We start from the raw sequence: 18,026 nt of genomic DNA on the forward strand, positions 1-18,026 counted from the left end.
AACCAAGATGCCTGCATCCCAGCTGGTTTCCCATAAACCTAGACCAATATCCTGCTCCTCAGGAACGGTCCAAGATGCACACAAAATGCAGCTTAAGGATCGATTATTTCAAGGAGGCACACGCTCAGGTGGTTTCTCCTATTCTACCTGGGAAGGGTTCCTTGAAGCAAGAACCTGATTCACTTGGCTTGCAAACCCTCTACCGTCTCCTTCCATCGATCATCCCAGAAACATTTCCCCAGATTACAGTCCGTGCCGTTTGCCCTGCTTCATACTTCCTGTAATCCGAAACCAACCCTGTGGCTGCCCCCTCACCCCAATTCTCACCTGGTCCTCGAGGAAGTTGCCTCTGCGACAAGATGAAGAAAAAGAAATGGTGCAGCGGGAAGCAAACTTTATTCCAAACTATTAATAACCTCCATGCGTTGCGCATTAGGCCTCCTCGGGGGGGGGGGGGGAGAATCTGTGGAATATAAATGCAGCAATGCTCCTGCTAAACCAAGGAAGCTGTATTCATATCCCATAGATCTCCCTGAGGAAACCTCGTGTAAAATAAGCAGGGGCTATTAATAGTCTGGAATGAAATTTTCATCCCACTGTGCCATTTCTTTTTCTCCATCTCCCTGCTCCAGCGGGTGCAGCCCTTCGTCCCCTTTTCTTTGCAACGAGCCTTTGCCTAGCTACCAAGTCACAGATGGCAGAAATCTTATGCACGCCCCGCTTGAAAAGTCAAAGGAGCAGCAGAACCAGCGCATCTTGTGGGCTTACGTTGCTGCGATGACCACTTCTTCGGTAGTGACGGGCTGGGTGCGCGATCTGTCCTGCATCCGCCTCAGCCTCCTCTCCACCGCTGAATTCCTTGCGCGAGGCTTTGGCGGAGTCTTCCCGTCAAACGACTTCTCCATTTCCTAGAAGCAAGCCATGCCCCACAATGAACCACCCTACAGCTTCTGCAGCCCAGCGGCTGGCTGAGATGGGACAATGTATCCAATAACACGCATTTAACAGCCATTATGACACTCGCCAATTTGTTTCTGGGTGCAATTCAAGGTGCTGGTTTTAAGCTTCAAAGCCTTTCCTTGCAAACTGGGACCCACTTGCTTGAAGAACTAGCTCTCCCAGTATAAACCACCTCTTCCCGTAAGTGTCCCCCTATTGGTGCTCATGGTGATTGTCCTTATTTTATGGGTGGATTCACCTAAAGAGGCACACGAGGCTTCCTATTTTCTGTGCTTTCAACAAAATCGGCTAAGTAATGGGGTATTTGTAGCCAAAGACTGGCAGTCTTTAAGCAAAGGTTGGATACGCACTTTTCTTGGATGCTTTAGGATGCTTAGGGCTGATCCTGCGTTGAGCAGGGGGTTGGACTAGATGGCCTGCATGGCCCCTTCCCACTCTATGATTCTATGATTCTATGAAATACCAAATGGGATTCCATATAGTTTCATCTGGGATTAAATTTGGGGTGGTAATAAGAATGGAAATGGTTATGGGCTGTTTTTATGCTTGTTTTAACAAGTTTCAGTAGTGTAGGCCACTTTTGATGTTTATAAAAGTATAGTGTAATTTTTTTTTAACGAAAGGCCAAACAGAACAAGGGGGCTACAGCCGAGCGTGTATCAGTGTTCGCAGGGCAACAATTGGGAACCCTACAATTTCAGGCAGGCAGTCAACTCAGAAGAGAAAAGTGGCCAACCTAAGCCACGGAAACAGCAACTCTGAAACCACCGCAATCCTGTGCACTCCTGGAATGGTTTGCATTGAGACTAGGGCCCTATGTTGTTTTGGTCTACTCTATGCGGTAATTCAGAATGGCCTTCAGGTTTATCGGTTAAGGCCGTAATACAGAAGTGCGCACATTAGCCGCATGCATAGCTTGTCAGAGAGTTTCTCTTTCAAGCTGCTTGTTCCACTGACTCCTGCTTTTTAAGTACCCATAAACTGGATAATGATACATACATCCCCCTTGGCACAACCATTTGATGCTTGGACACATGCATGTATGTATTCAGGTATCACCTAATCGCTCCTTTTATTGGGTTTAGTCCCTTGGCAAGGTAAGTTCATAAGCTTATCCCCAATGGGAAAAAAGTGACTACTTACCCTGAAAAGCAACCTCTTAGCAGCAACGCTCAATTTGGCTCGCTCGTCCAATTTCTCCTCATCTGCAGAAAACAAAGTACAGAACGTTATATTAACTTCTGATATTCGTCTAAAGGGAAGGACTTCTGAGAGACCTTGAGAGACCATTCTCATATTGCAAAGAGAAGCTTTTTTACGCAAAAACATGGAAGGAATCCAGGGACGCAACTAGCAAGCAAAGGTCTGCTCAGTTTGGTATAGAATCATAGAATCATAGAGTTGGAAGGGGCCATACAGGCCATCTAGTCCAACCCCCTGCTCAACGCAGGATCAGCCTAAAGCATCCAAGAAAAGTGTGTATCCAACCTTTGCTTGAAGACTGCCAGTATAGTGGTTAAGAGTGATGGCTTCTAATCTGGAGAACCAGATGGGTGATCTTGGGCTACTCACAGTTCTGTTCTCATCCCTGAAATTCTAGTTACCGTAATGCCCTCAGCTGTCCTGTCTGGGGTGCATACCCAAACTCCCCGTCTTTGCATTTGCAGGGACCAATCAGTTGAAGGTCTTCCACATTACTTATTAGACTGTCCACTTTGTGTGGAATTCAGGGGGAAAATTCTATAGAAAATAACTCTGATGGAACTATTTTCAGCAAACGCCAAACTAACATATTTGCTCTCGGACACGGACCCTTATGTGTCACAAAGGTTTGCTATTTTTGCGTCGGCCGCAAGAAAGATGCAAACTGAGTGCCTAACAAATATCATGGCTCCTTCAAACAGCTGAGCTTCAGTGTCTACTGTTAGCATTAACTTTTGTTCTGTATTGCTGATAATCGGGACAGTCTTAAACCCTGACCTCCTTTGCTGGCTCCCACAATGAACAAAATTTACCGTGATCCCATGACTATACCCTGTGTTCTAGCCAGTTGAGGTGGGGAGAAACGAGTTCGAAGGAATTTCCCCTCCTGAGGCAACTGTCCAGTTCTCCTCAAGTGATACTTATCTCATGTTTTGAGAACCTGTACTGCCTAACATAATACTGGAAATTATGTTATTTAGTGTACAGATTTAACAAAGGAAGGTTGACTCAACCTCCTCAGATTTTAACACAATTATGTTACCTCACCCTCTCAGTCTAGTGTCCAGGTGGCAACCCAAATGGAATTCCCTTCTTCACACATCACTTTTAAAGCAGATGAAAAAAAACCCCTCAATATGTTTAGTTTTGCTGGAGGCTGATTCTGACAAGCGAGCGGAAAATTGTGGGCCAAAACGCCCCTCCAAAATGGCCTGCTGCCTAGTTTCAGTCCCGCAGATGTTGCTGATGCTTACCCACATCCTCCCTCTTGGTTTGTGATGGAGAGAGCAGCCACACCATGCAAAGGGTCACATTCTTGGCATAAGCACTTGATGCAAAAATGTAAAATAACACAGAGAATCTAGGGAGAGAAAAATGCACCTACCCTCAGGAGCCGGCATTACTGGACTGAATACGGACCTATAGAAGTTTTGCAAGGGGGAAAAAAAACACAAGTCAGTTAGGAGGAAAGGCCCTATGTTACAGTTACAAATCCCTAACCCTAACCCTAGATAAGTGGAACCGTAAACAGACTGCAAATAAAGAGTTTCCCCCCCAGTTTCAATATTGTATCATTTACAACCGAAAAGCAGGAAGGCAAGCAAATCCAGCCAAGTGAAAGTTGCATGAAGGAGAATGTCAGACAAATTATTTAAAAGCTTCAAACTTGATTCTACCAATCATGGTTCTACACAACACTGATTTGTAGTTTCTAATTTTTTAAAAAAATCGATCGACGTACATGCGAAATGTGATATAATTTTTTTAAATGCCTTGTGCGTATAGATGTCTGTTTGTCTGATACAATTGTAAACAATTCCGATAACTTTAAAAGGACATTTTTTTTCTTTTTTAAAAAGTAAGTATTTAAGAATTGGCAGCCTTTAGTTAAATAATATTCAGCCTACACAAAGACGACAAATTCAGGATCTCAGAGAAACCAGACTTTTTGAAAGACTGTGAAGTGCTATTGAAAGTCCCTTTGAGTACACTCCGTAATATTTTTCTTGACAATGCTAACCCAGTGTACTCCGCTACACGAATGCCTACCTATCACTTTCTTTTCGCTCTGTAGAAGTTATAGGTTGAGTCCTAAATCTCTCAGAAGTCTTTCTACTTTCCCCAGGAGAAAAATAGCGTCTTGGCCTTCGTGACCCTCGCTCTTGTTCAGCATGGGCAGACAAATCACTACCTGATGTTGGCATCCCCAACTGAGATTCACTTTTAATCATACCACAGAAAGTGCAGAGAGAGAGGAAACACAAAGACGACAGGGAGAAGGGAGAGAGGAGGGACAGAGAGAGAGAGAAAGATGGACAAATATAAGCATCCCATCAAATCAGTCCATTACAGAACACTCTGCATGCTCCTAAAACGTCATGCACAGAAAGATACAAGTCATTCCATTCTAGCTACCCAACATCAGAACTTGCAGTTAGCAAGCAGAAGCACAAATGAACAAAAGGGTTCAGGTCAACTCAAGCTCCAAAACACACTAAAAGGGAGAGTTGAACTGGGTGTCTGAAGTGCTGCAGAACACAGCTGATGTTGAGTTTTGTGTGCCATTCACGCCAAGGACGTGCAAGCGCCACACCAAGAACAAAAACAAAAGCAATCAGAAACGTCACCTACAGTTCAGGTTTCTTGCTGGCATTGGCAGTTTCCAAAAAGGCATTACGGAGTTGGGCAACAGAGACTTTTGTGTCAACCATGGTAATCTCACCATTGGGGATCTTGGTTTCGCTGCTCTGAAACTCCATTGTGTTCTTTGCCATGGGCTCCTTACTTCTGAAAACCTCTAGCTTAGGAGAACCAGTATGATCGGACATTGAGCGAGTAAGGAGCTTATACTTAAATGGAGTCTCTTCCCGAACGTTCCCTTTAGCACTTTGTAGATACATCACTCTTTCACTCCTCTCAACATTCTCGTGAGTCTTCACTGGAGTCCCAGGGATCCACTGCTTTAATGACTCCTGCTCAGGTTCCAATGACTTTGGCTTGCCAACGGTAGGCCTCTGACATTCGCCTCCTTCCAAGTGGTGCTCTCTGCTCCTCCCTTGCCTACGAATCTCCGATGGCAGAATCGGTTGTCTTTCCTGCCCGGCTTCTAAACTGCAGACAGCCATCTTTGATGTTCCACAGTCCTGAAGCACGTCACTTTTCCCACCATCCATGGCCGTGTCTGCTGAGAATCTGGTATTTGCCATCAAAGGGAAGCTACTGGCCGGGTTGCTTTTGGGCTCTTCGGAGACCACCAGTTTAGCCGTGTGAGGCACTCCGGCAGGTTGGACATAGCCATGTGCCGGTTGGCGAATCAAACCAAGTGGTTGATTGGCAACCCTATGGAAAGCAGACGTTTCCGACTGCAGAGGCACGAAATTAACAGGCACTGGGCGGGTCTTTCTTTGAGACACAGTGTCTGTAAGAAGTTCAGGGCTTCCACGAGCACTTTCCTCCTTCACCAGTTTCTCTCTAACTTTTACTCTTTAAGAAAGAAAAATGGATTAAAGATGTGGCACAGTTGTAGCTAAGTTGGGAGGAAAAAGCATGCATCAACCTGGGGAAGATCCACTAACATTCTGTATTAAGCACAAAGGTAAATAACAATACAGCGCAGGTGATATTTGAGACTCTGCCTATTACGCGTCACTCCCCAGAGTGTAATTATTGATATGGAAAAGGTGCCCATTGAAATGGACCACTTTTTGGCCACCTGTTTTCATGTATAGCAAAAATTAAAAAATGAATTCCTTTGAACCGTTTAGAGCCCTGTATCTACTGTGCAAAAGAGAAGATAAAATCTAAATATGCCCAAACAAAAATAAGCTTTTCGGCTACCAAAATGAGCCAGCTTGGTGTAGTGTTTAGAAGTGCCGACTTCTAATCTGGCAAGCCGGGTTCGATTCCCCGCTCATCCTCCACATGCAGCCAGCTGGGTGACCTTGGGCTTGCCACAGCACCAATAAAGCTGTTCTGACAGAGCAGTAATCTCAGGGCTCTCTCAGCCTCACCTACCAGGGTGTCTGTTGTGGGGAGAGGAAAGGGAAAGCGACTGTAAGCCGCTTTCAGACTACTACGGGTAGAGAAAAGCAGCATATAACAACCAACTCTTCTTTTTCTTCTGCACCAGTGAAATGCACACATTTAGAAATGCAGAAACTGGTTGTGGTCTTTGGCACTAACGTTTTTGACACCACAAAAACTGGGTGGTTCCCTCAGCCTTTTGTTTTATTGCACTCACACTGAGAATGAAAAGAACCGGATTATACAGAAATGTGGAAGAAGGAAAGGCTATTTGAATTCTAAACAAGCAGAAAGGTGGCTGAACTAAATTAAAGGCCAAGTCTTATGAGAGCCCAATACAGATATGCTTTCTTTTGGGGACCAGCACATGCACATTTACATTGTTTATTCCAAGGGCCAAATTAATAGAAGCATGAATCAGGAAACTAATATGATTATGCTGCTGCTTTCTGGATCTTTTGATCGAAAATGAGCAAAGTGAAAGAAGGGAAGTTCTTTGCTACATTCCGATATCTATACCTTAGTGTAATGATAATACAAGAAAAAACCCAGAAAGAAATTAGTATAGTAAAACCGGGTGTAACAAAACTAGGGAAATGTTTGCAGAAAGTGGCAAAATGACAATGTGGACAAAGGCTATCAATAACTAGTTAATATAATTGATAAAAAGAACAAGGTTTATATTGAATTTGGCTCAAAATAATGTATATTCAATAGGGCAAACTTATTTTGACAAATCTCTGGGGAGACAGGACAGGACTTTTGTGGATAGCAGGTTTTAAAAATTATTTGGGGATATAATTTTCAATTAAACAGCTACTTTGGCAATATAATGTATTGATATATTTTTTTAAAAAATGAAACAGAACAGTGATATTAACAGGCACCCGATCCTGGATATTTCCAACATCTTCCTATACATGCTTTACGGAGGATTAATTTATACCAATTTCAATTCAGTTATACAGGATTACAAACTTAAGCAAGTGGATTTTTAAATGTGTTCACAAACAGGGTTTATGCTTGTGCATTGCATTCTTTATAAGGATCACACATCCCTATCTGAAAAGGAAAGACATAAAGTAGCAGTTCTCAAACTTTCGTAATCTGAGGACCCTCGGAGTCATCAAAATAAGGTTCATAGCCTCCTGGACACACACAAATCATGCCAGATAGCCCCTGCTCAAAGTGTGCACAGCAAGCCACAAATGCCTGTGGCAACTTTGCATCCTCAAATAAATATTGAAATAAAGTTTTAGAAAAATACTTTTTGTCCAAAGATGGTCTAAAAGGTCAGGTCTCAGAGGGTACCTGTTCTATAAAACCACAGCTCAAAACATGCCCCCCCCCCGGTTCTACCCAATCTCATCTCTTTGTTGGGTGAGATTTGCTCCAGAGACACCAAGGCCTGTTTCACAGATAGATAGAAACTAGAGCTGTGGAGGAGCAAAGAGGGGCTCTCTTTAAGTATCTGAAAGGTTGTCACTTGGAGGAGGGCAGGGAGCAGTTCCTGTGGGCAGCAGAGGATAGGACCCACAGTAATAGCTTTAATCTATGTGTAGAACAGAACTGGCTAGATATCAGGAAAAAATTTTCATAGTCAGAGTAGTTCAGCAGTGGAACAGGCCACTTAAGGATGTGGTGAGCTCCCCCTCACTGTCAGTGTTCAAGCAGCGGCTGGACAGATACGTATCCTGGATGCTTTAGGTTGATCCTGGATTGAGCAGGGGGTGGGACTAGATGGCCTGTCTGGCCATTTCTAACTCTAGGATTCTATGAAAAGCTTCAGAACTGTTCAGATACAAAGAGAAGCATCACACCAAGACCAACCTTCTAGTACTTAACTAAAAACTGCCGTTAGTTGTTATCTGTGGATGCCAAGTGACACCTCTATAATGAAATCCTTTGGAATGGAAAATAGAATTTGCTTTTGTACAGAAAGGAACTACGACAAGTACAACAGGGCTGAACTTCCTTGTTGTCACTCAATGGGAGTCCCTAGGGTCCAGCAACTAATCAGCACATTTCCTGGCTAACAAGCCAAGGTGACCAAGAAGCCAGGCCACCACAGGTAGCTGCAACTCTATGAGCTCTGACCTTCTGAAAGAGGGGAAGCCAATTCCACCCCCTTCCTTCCTCCCTCCCTTCTTTGAAAATGAAGAGAACTTTGTTTGAACGTTAGTTGGACAGTACAACAGGCACTTGCTCTCTGTCCTTACAAAGGAGCTGAAAACTACCTGGAGTACCCTTGCAGCCTCCCAGGGGTTCCCGGACTCCAGTTTGAGAAATGCTGACATATGCACAACTTTAAATACAGAGCAAGTCATCAACGACACAATCCTTTGCATTCTTGCATTGAAAGGAACCACAAGGTGTGGGCAGACCAAATTCCTGCATTCAGTGCTTGCAACATGTCACAGGCTAGTATTCTGTCGCACTGCAGACGGCAAAGAGGGGAAACGTGTTAATGATAGGGCTAAAAACAAAACTGGTATTTAGCTAGTGCCAGTATTGTGTAGCTGTGGAGCAAACATTAAAGGGCACATCTAGAGTTTTTCTACCAAAACACCAATTAGTTATAAGTGACAAAAAAGCAGATATTCCACCGAAGGGGTGTGTGTGTGTGTGTGTGTATAACCAGAGCAGTTCATTAAACAGAAACTGGTTGTTGTTGTTTTTTTGGTTTAAAAAAATCACATCCATTAATGAGTGTAAAGATGTTTGTTAAATAATGATAGGGAAAAGAGAAAAAGAAGGTAACAGTCTGGTTATTATTTATTAAGTCACACAGCTGCATGGTAGGATACCTGGAGGGCCAGTTGATAAGTGAAGTTGTGTCCCCATCCGAATCTTTCTGAAGAAACCAATCTGGTTTTGTTTTCCCTGCACTACTATAGAAAATAGAGCTTCAGACATTTTCTTGGAAATATGTCAATGCATGCACACTCAATCCCACCTACACAACCCCTAGTTCAATTGTAAGAGTGTTTTTTTTAAAAATCTGAATCAAAACAAGACTTTGGATTCTACAGGTAAAAAAAGGTTTCTAGCTTTAGAATATCTATGTATTCATACAATTAGGAATACGTGTCGAACAGTTACGTCTTCGGCGATAGTTCTTTTTAAATCCTATCGTTCCCAAGATATTGATATCATCACCTATTTGTGTGCTTTTTTGGGGGGTGAAGTTAAACATTCGTCACATTGATCTATCACCAAACTGCTCCCTAGAACAGGGGTAGTCAACCTGTGGTCCTCCAGATGTCCATGGACTACAATTCCCATGAGCCCCTGCCAACATTCGCTGGCAGGGGCTTATGGGAATTGTAGTTCATGGACATCTGGAGGACCACAGGTTGACTATCCCTGCCCTAGAAAATAGGTATGAACCTTAACATGAAACTAAAAAAATACAGCAGTTTAACAAAGCGAATGCAGAGATTTTAAAGGAAGGAAGATAAATTGCATTTTCCATTCAAAGTAGAAACACACAAATTAGGAGAGAAAAAAATGAAATCTGTAAGGAATAAACCAAAACAGATATGCCTCAAATAAGAAGTTATGTCCCAGTCCCAGCCTCCCTTATAAATTTATCTAGCACAACGAAATAGGCATCAGCTATTATTAGATCATACATTCAGAGCAAATGCTTTGTTTTCGGACTTCCACTGTTAGACCCAAGTTGCGTTTTAATTTTCAAAGTTCCCCAAAGAGAACACACAACAAGGACAACTGCTTTTACATCCTCTCAGCAGTCACAATTCTCTTCCCGAGAAACCCACAAGATCTCAATTGGTCTGCCGGCTAAGGAGTTTAATACCCATGTGAACTAGTACAAATAGCTTTATCACAGAACAGCTTTAGACCAGAGTCACAGTGACCCAAGATAAAGCCCGGAACAGAAATTCCAGGAAGGAAGCCCAGCCCAGGGTTTCCTTTCTCTGACATAGGCCGAGCCTTTAAAGAATGAACACAGATTTATCTTGACAAATATGAGTACCTTTAAAACCAACCTTTAAAACCAACAAAGATTTATTCAAGGCGTGAGCTTTCACGTGCATGCATGGTCTTAAAGGTGCTAAAGGTAAAGGTATCCCCTGTGCAAGCACCGAGTCATGTCTGACCCTTGGGGTGACGCCCTCTAGCGTTTTCATGGCAGACTCAATACGGGGTGGTTTGCCAGTGCCTTCGCCAGTCATGACCGTTTACCCCCCAGCAAGCTGGGTCCTCATTTTACCGACCTCGGAAGGATGGAAGGCTGAGTCAACCTTGAGCCGGCTGCTGGGATTGAACTCCCAGCCTCATGGGCAAAGCTTTCAGACGGCTGCCTTACCACTCTGCGCCACAAGAGGCTCTTCTTAAAGGTGCTACTGGACTCAAATTTTGTTGTGCTACTTCAGACCAAAACTTGAATCTAGATTTATCTTGAGGCAGTGACTCCCACAGGCTTGTGTGACCTTCAGAAATGAAACATTGACAGAAGGAGCAAAGATGCCTTAAGAAGTAAGGTAAGAAGTTACTACAATGACCGTTTACGCACTGGGAACTTCACTGCCCCAGCTCCCGTGCAGGAGCACAAATCGGGGGCAGAAGAGGCACACCGGAACAAATGCTCCCCCGTGTGGGTGCAGGAAGAGGAGGGGCAACCTGCCATGACTACAACTCCAGCCTGCAGCCCGGCATGAAACCTCCAGAGCGTAAATGTTCAACGAGAAGAAAAAATTTCAAACGTACCCCATACTAGGGCCCCAGAACATGCGATACAAAAAGTTAGCACATGAAGGTTCTAAAGCAGGGGTAGTCAAACCGCGGCCCTCCAGATGCCCACGGACTACAATTCCCATGAGCCCCTGCCAGCATTTGCTGGCAGGGGCTCATGGGAATTGTAGTCCGTGGGCATCTGGAGGGCCGCGGTTTGACTACCCCTGTTCTAAAGACTATGAAGAAACCCTGCAAGTCTGCAATCCTGCCTTTAATCCACATTCGGGGCGATCCAGTTGCCTCCTTTTCTACGGTGGTTTTCAGATGGCTCTTGAGAACACATAATAATCAGGGCTGCATAATAGGATCCACTCATTCGCTGATGTGTGCAAGTGTTAAATATGGTTTCCGCTTCTTTTTGTTGCTTTGGCTACGTTCAGCACCCTGCTTAGAGCTTTACCAAGGATCTTGTAGTGAACACGTTGATATCAAGGTGCTTTATAACCACATTTAGCCACATCCTGCAGCCGATGAAGGCAAACAAAGTTCACGGTAAGGTCAGCTATCCTTGCACTACTCACGTGGTTGAGCGTAGCCAATTAGGGCTCACAGACGGCACAAAGCCAATTCAGAGGGAGGCCCGTGCTTTTTGCCAAAAGGATTTTTGTGCCTTTTCTGAACAAGCCCCCCTCTACCCGAAAAATCAACAAAAATGCTGTAACCCCCCCCCCCAAAAAAAAGAAACCCCCTTGTAGTTTATTTTGCTGAGGGAGCCTTAAGTCAGTCTCTCTAATTCTTTTTACAATTTCCACTGGGGTCTTCGTTTAGGGAAAATATTGCCTTTGTCCTAGACAGAAGTGTAGTTAGTAGACCTGGTGAGAGACATCCTATAATCCCTACAACAGGGGTGGCAAACCTGTGGCTCTCCAGATGTCCGTGGACTACAATTACCATGAGCCCCTGCCATGAACCCCATGCTGGCAGAGGCTCATAGTCATCCTAGTCCATGGACATCTAGAGTAGGGGTAGTCAACCTGTGGTCCTCCAGATGTTCATGGACTACAATTCCCATGAGCCCCTGCCAGCGTTCGCTGGCAGGGGCTCATGAGAATTGTAGTCCATTAACATCTGGAGGACCACAGGTTGACTACCCCTGATCTAGAGAATCACATGTCGGCCACCCCTGGTGTAGAACATTACTATAGGGTTTGATAGAAGTTAAACTCGGAAGCATGTGCTACATACTAAATATGGGGGTACTGGTTGAAGACAGCAATTGAACTTTTAACTTCCTTCTTCAAGGCCTGACATCATGACAACCCACCTTATCTAACCAGTTAGCAGTATGCCAGTAATATTGGGCAGAGTAATGAACATGCAGAACGCAGTTACGCTGTCACACAGATTTTGAATAAAAAAGGGGAGAAGTCTATGATGCACTTAATATATGTATAATTCTGGCTTTACCCTGTCAGAGCAAAAGCGCATATGACAGTGAATTTGCTGCTTCTTTTGCTTGTCTAGAATAGAACTTCCATCTTTGCGGCATTTTTACTATGTTTTTATCTGTGGCAATTCCTAAAACCTTTTTTTTTTTTTTTGCATTTTTTGACTATTTTAAAGATATGAATTCCTCTGCTGTCAGGTGCTTCCTGAAGTCCTTTCAGCCCTGAATGCCGTCACATTTCGAATGTCAATGTGATTTAACACCTTGCCAAATTTCACATCTGGCTTGTGGTTACCTACTGCCAAGGTTTCTGATCTTACAGCCTCAGTACATAGACTCCAACTTCTTTACTGCAGCAAGAGATTTCCAAACAGAAGATACATACTGAACCTACTAGAGCAGGGGTAGTCAAACTGCGGCCCTCCAGATGTCCATGGACTACAATTCCCAGGAGCCCCCTTGCCAGCGAATGCTGGCAGGGGGCTCCTGGGAATTGTAGTCCATGGATATCTGGAGGGCCGCAGTTTGACTGCCCCTGTACTAGAGTTACCAACCTCCAAGGGAGGCCTGAAGTCCTCCCCGAATTCTGATTGATCTCCAGACCGAGAGAATCTCCCCCAGAGAAAAGGGCAGTTTTGGTAGGAAGCCTCCCATGCCTTTTGAATTCTACTCCCGAAAACTCCAGGGATTTCCTTACTCATTGTTGCCAACCCTAGCGGCTACTCTTTCAAATAACTCAAATCATCTTGCAGCCCCCCCTTCCCCATTCCTCTTGCCTCGCTTCTATAAACACAAAAATTAAGTGTGATATATTTACAAACTCACCCATCTTAATAGGCCACCATAGCTTTCCCCTATTTCTTTAGCTGCCCGACTCTTCCCATCATCTTTTGCTGTTTTATCTTTAGGGCTAAGACTGCAAGGTCCTTTGCAGGGGTGGAGACCATCTGTGCCAAGAGCATCACTCTGCAAAACAGCAAACTTACCCTAATCTGGCATCGCTGAGGGAATGACTTGGTGAAGCTAGCTGCTTTGGTGATGACAGGGAGACCCCGCAAATTTGCTTTGGCGAACTTGGCACTTCGTTCTGGGGGGAGTCGTGGCCAGGCAATGACAAGGGCGTGGAAGTCTCCAAAGCAGGTGACAGATCGTGTCGACAGGAACCCGGCTCTGGTGCTTTCTTCTCATTGTCTTCTTTCAACTGCAACTTTTCCCATTCTGGAGAACTCTCTCTGGAGTGCTCCAAATACTCTTTCGCCTGGGGAGCACTAGGCCTCAGCTCCTCATTTTCACTTCTCACTGAATACACAGAGCTGTAATCTCTGTTCTCGTCTTCCCGTTTCTCACTCTTCAAGTCCTTCTTCTCCGTCACGTCTTGGTCTTTCCTTGTCCTGGTGTATTTGGACGAGTATTCAGAGTCCGCATCTGAATCTATAGAGAGACCGTATTTTTCAGCCAGCTGACGCCGCCTCTCTGCCTTGTACCTAGCTATTCTTTCTGCTTTGGATTCAAGTCCCCGGGAATCCATGACTAACGGACTGTAAGAAGGCCTCGTTTTCCCTCCGGCGGACTCTGTCGAGTATCTGGGCCTAGACTGGTTCTCTACTGAAGAATCTGAGGTTTCTTCTTCATTTGACCTTCCTGTAGCAAGAAACAAACAGAAAACAAAACAAAACACCCAGGAGGGATTCGTTTTCCCTCACCTTCCATCGAACCATGAGTTTTTAATGTTTTGACACACACAAAACGTATTAGCTGAACTCCTTTTTATCAACCCCACTATCTTCTTACACGGACAGCCAGTGTGGTAGAGTCAGTAGAGTGTAGAGCTAGGCCTGATAAAATGTTTGACATCGAACTCTGGATGAGCTGGGTCCAGATTCTCTCTTAGTCTAACCTACATCACCCAGTTAGGGCTGCCAACTTCCAGGTGGTGGCTGGAGATCTCCTGCTATTATAACTGATCTCCAGGTGACACATATCAGTTCCCCTTGGAAGCTGGACTCCATGATATTGTACTCCACTGAGGTCCCTGCCCAAAATCTAACCTTCACAGGTTAGATCTCCAGGTACCTCCCACTGTGGCGTTGGTAACTCTGGATTGATATGAACACAAAATGGAGAAGGGGGGAATCATTAGAAGAAAGGTAAGATAAAGATTTGCAAAATAAATACTTTCGGAATGGAATATACAAGTGTCAACTGAAACCTAAGTAAACTGTGCAGCTGAACCACCGTATCTATTTGTGTGGGGTTGAAATGCACAGGTATCTGTCAAAATAACTCAAGTTTGACAACAGGATCATTGGAGCAGAGATGACAGAGTGCTCAACCAGTTATGCAGTCAGTCAAGACATTTCTGGGCCAGTTAGAGCAACAAAATATATATGAAACAATCGCATGCTACCCACTCATAGAATCATAGAATAATAGAGTTGGAAGGGACCTCATGGGTCATCTAGTCCACCCCCCTGCACTATGCAGGACACTCCCATCCCTATCGCTCATCTACTGTAACTTGCCACCCCCTTGAGCCTTCATAGAATCAGCTTCTCCATCAGATGGCTATCTAGCCTCTGTTTAAAAATTTCCAAAGATGGAGAACCCACCACCTCCCGAGGAAGCCTATTCCACTGAGAAACCGCTCTGACTGTCAGGAACTTCTTCCTGATGTTTAGACAGAATTTCTTTTGAATCCTAGACAGGCAGATCCTCTGGTAGACGTAATATATGAAACAATCACATGCTACCCACTCCTAGACTGGCAGATCCTCTGGGAGATTAAAACTGCTCTAGCAATAAGCTTAGCTGATGCTGCTGTATTCTAGAAACAGATTTCTTACCAAAATGAGGGCTGTAAGGATCTGTTGCACGCATATATCTTGGTGTATCTTCTTCTAGCAAACGGTGGGTAACCAATCCAGGGCAGTTTTGCGTAAGTATGGGCTGGGCATCATTTTCAATTCCCTCTAAACGCCTGGCTATTCTCTCTTTCCTGAGAAAGACAGAAGATGTTGTGCTGGAAATAACGCCTACAGAGCTCAAAATTCATCCAAAGAGATACAGCAGGTTAGGGATGTGCTTTGACAGATGCAAAGGAAGCTGTAGGGCTAGTTACCTTTTCATCTCCAAGATCTCCCGCCTGTTTGGTTCGAAGAGTTTTCTTAATTCAGAAACTACAATAAAACAAAAGCCAATAAAGATACTGGAAATCCAGAACTCTTCATCCTTTGAACAGAGAACCCTGTATTTCCACAAAATTATCATGTAAGCAAATTACATTGGGCTTTGAAGGTCTGCATGTGAAAAAGCGTGGATGCATACGAAAGCTTATACCTTGAATAGAATTTTGTTGGTCAAAGTGGCCAGTGGACCCAAAATTTGTTCTGCTGCTTCAGACCAACACAGCTACCCACCCCACTCTTGGCTTTCCACTTTCTTTAGGAAAATATTTTTTGGATTAGAATTGAGGACACCCAGCCTCAAATCCCTGCTGAGGCCTTATGTTCAGTGGGTGACTTTGGGCCAGTTAAAGTCCCTCAGTCTAACTTACCCCACAGGATTGATCTGTGGTTGAAAGTGAGCCATGTATGTTCACCTCAGTTATCCAGGTGAAGGGCTAGGTGCTAGGGTTGGGTGCTTCGGCGTTGGGAGCGAACAGCTGGCTGCGCTGGGAGCGAACAGCTACTTTGGGTGCCGAAACGTCCAACCCTACTAGACACAACTGCAGTAAATACAAACTGTTTCGTAAAGCACCTGATGGAACTCTGTGTTACTGACTGGATCATTAAACCACCAACAACCGCAAGGTTAAAGACAGCAGAAGTCTCAAAGAAAGCCTTTGGGTAAATCTGAAGCCATTTTCCATTGAGGTCATAATTCTTACGGACGCGTTTCTTAGGCCAAACTCCAATACCTAGTTCACTTCCATTTAGGTTCAGGCTCAGAATGAAAATTCTCTTCCATCGTTACAATTGGAACTGCTATCATCATACCTCATAGAATGGCCACACGATGTAGAAATTATTTTTAATGAATTCCAGTGAAAAAGAGAAGAAGAAGAAGAGTTGGTTCTTATATGCCGCTTTTCCCTACCCGAAGGAGGCTCAAAGCGGCTTACAGTCGCCTTCCCTTTCCTCTCCCCACAACAGACACCCTGTGGGGTGGGTGAGGCTGAGAGAGCCCTGATATTCCTGCCCGGTCAGAACAGCTTTATCAGTGCCGTGGTGAGCCCAAGGTCACCCAGCTGGTTGCATGTGGGGGAGCGCAGAATCGAACCCGGCATGCCAGATTAGAAGTCCGCACTCTAAGCAAAATTCTATTATGCGTTTTCAGCCCTTGACTCCCCCAACTCAGCGTTTGTCTGTCGGTACCGTTCTTGCTAAATGATTCTTTTGCAGGCCTAAATAACAGCACGGGCCCTGTGGAGTATCTCCCCAACGCCTTCCAAAGGCAGATCGAGACAAATATAGCCCAGACCTAAATGGCGCAGCGTTTCACTTTTTCCACGCCTCAGATTCCACACAGTTATATCGGCTACCTAGGTCAATACATAGTCAGAGATTGTCCCTTCGCCCCCCTTTAAACTGCCCAGGTAACCTGCCAAGCCAAAACTTGCCAATTCAAACTTCCTTCCATTGAGGCTACTACTCTTTCCCCAAAGATACTACCAAGTCAAGCCCCTTTAAATGTTCCTTTCCAGGGGAGGCAGCACAAATCCCAGCTCTTGACAGGGTCCAGCTAATAACTGCGACCACCATCAGGAGACTGAGCGTGATCTTGGGACTCCCCATTATCGATGGAGGCCCAAGCCACAAATGCTGCCTGCCAGGCTTTCTACCACCTTCTTCAGGTGCGGCAGCTAGTTTGCCACCTGTCGATGCGCCACCTGGCATCCGTGATCCATGCAACGGTCACCTCCAGATTAGACTACTGCAACGCGCTCTACGCAGGGCTACCCTTGCATCTGATCTGAACATTTCAACTGGTCCAGAACGGAGCTGCCTGGGTCCTTACAGGAACCAGGTGAAGAGAGTGCATTTGACCCGTGCCCTCACAGCTGCACTGGCTTCAGACTGAGTTGGTGCTTACATTTAAGGCCCTAAACCAGGGGTAGTCAAACTGCGGCCCTCCAGATGTCCATGGACTACAATTCCCAGGAGCCCCCTGCCAGCATTTGCTTCACTGGCTTCAGACTGAGTTGGTGCTTACATTTAAGGCCCTAAACCAGGGGTAGTCAAACTGCGGCCCTCCAGATGTCCATGGACTACAATTCCCAGGAGCCCCCTGCCAGCATTCGCTGGCAGGGGGCTCCTGGGAATTGTAGTCCATGGACATCTGGAGGGCCGCAGTTTGACTACCCCTGCCCTAAACGGTTTGAGACATTCATACCGCTTTCTCCCTTATGCCCTCCAGAGAAATCTGAGATCTACAAATTCTGCTCAAGATCCCTGTCCCCCAAATAAGTCGAATTGGCCTCAACCAGAGTCAAAGCCTTTTCTGCTCTGGCCCCGGCCTAGGTGGAATGAGATCAGGTGAGATCAGGGCCCTGAGGGACTTCCCGTAGCAGCCATTTGTGGTGGCCCCCATTGCCCTTTCTCAAAACCCAAAGGGCCCTCAGCCTCAACAAGGCCTCTAGTCTAGAATCTGATTTAAAGGGCTGCCGAAGGCATTCGAGCTGGGTAAAATTTGC

The 18,026-nt window shown here is 45.0% G+C and overlaps 1 protein-coding gene across 16 annotated transcripts in view; it reads right to left on the bottom strand.

Annotated features, from left to right (window-relative positions):
* SVIL (supervillin) overlaps window positions 1-18,026 on the bottom strand; it is a 162,188-nt gene that overhangs the window by 52,950 nt on the left and 91,212 nt on the right. For 8 of the 16 annotated variants that reach the window (XM_077303818.1, XM_077303811.1, XM_077303819.1 and 5 more), the window contains 9 exons: window positions 15,453-15,510; window positions 15,178-15,329; window positions 13,321-13,975; window positions 8,994-9,077; window positions 4,795-5,646; window positions 4,213-4,383; window positions 3,548-3,582; window positions 2,104-2,165; window positions 769-908 (listed from right to left, as the gene is read on the bottom strand). In XM_077303818.1, the coding sequence (XP_077159933.1) occupies window positions 769-908; window positions 2,104-2,165; window positions 3,548-3,582; window positions 4,213-4,383; window positions 4,795-5,646; window positions 8,994-9,077; window positions 13,321-13,975; window positions 15,178-15,329; window positions 15,453-15,460 (2,159 nt within the window). In that variant the 5' untranslated portion in view covers window positions 15,461-15,510. The remainder of the gene's footprint in view (window positions 1-768; window positions 909-2,103; window positions 2,166-3,547; window positions 3,583-4,212; window positions 4,384-4,794; window positions 5,647-8,993; window positions 9,078-13,320; window positions 13,976-15,177; window positions 15,330-15,452; window positions 15,511-18,026) is intronic. The other 8 variants (XM_077303824.1, XM_077303820.1, XM_077303810.1 and 5 more) reach the window with 7 other exon arrangements.

Source organism: Paroedura picta, chromosome 11, assembly GCF_049243985.1.
Source record: "Paroedura picta isolate Pp20150507F chromosome 11, Ppicta_v3.0, whole genome shotgun sequence".
In the NCBI taxonomy this organism is placed as follows: Eukaryota; Metazoa; Chordata; class Lepidosauria; order Squamata; family Gekkonidae; genus Paroedura; species Paroedura picta.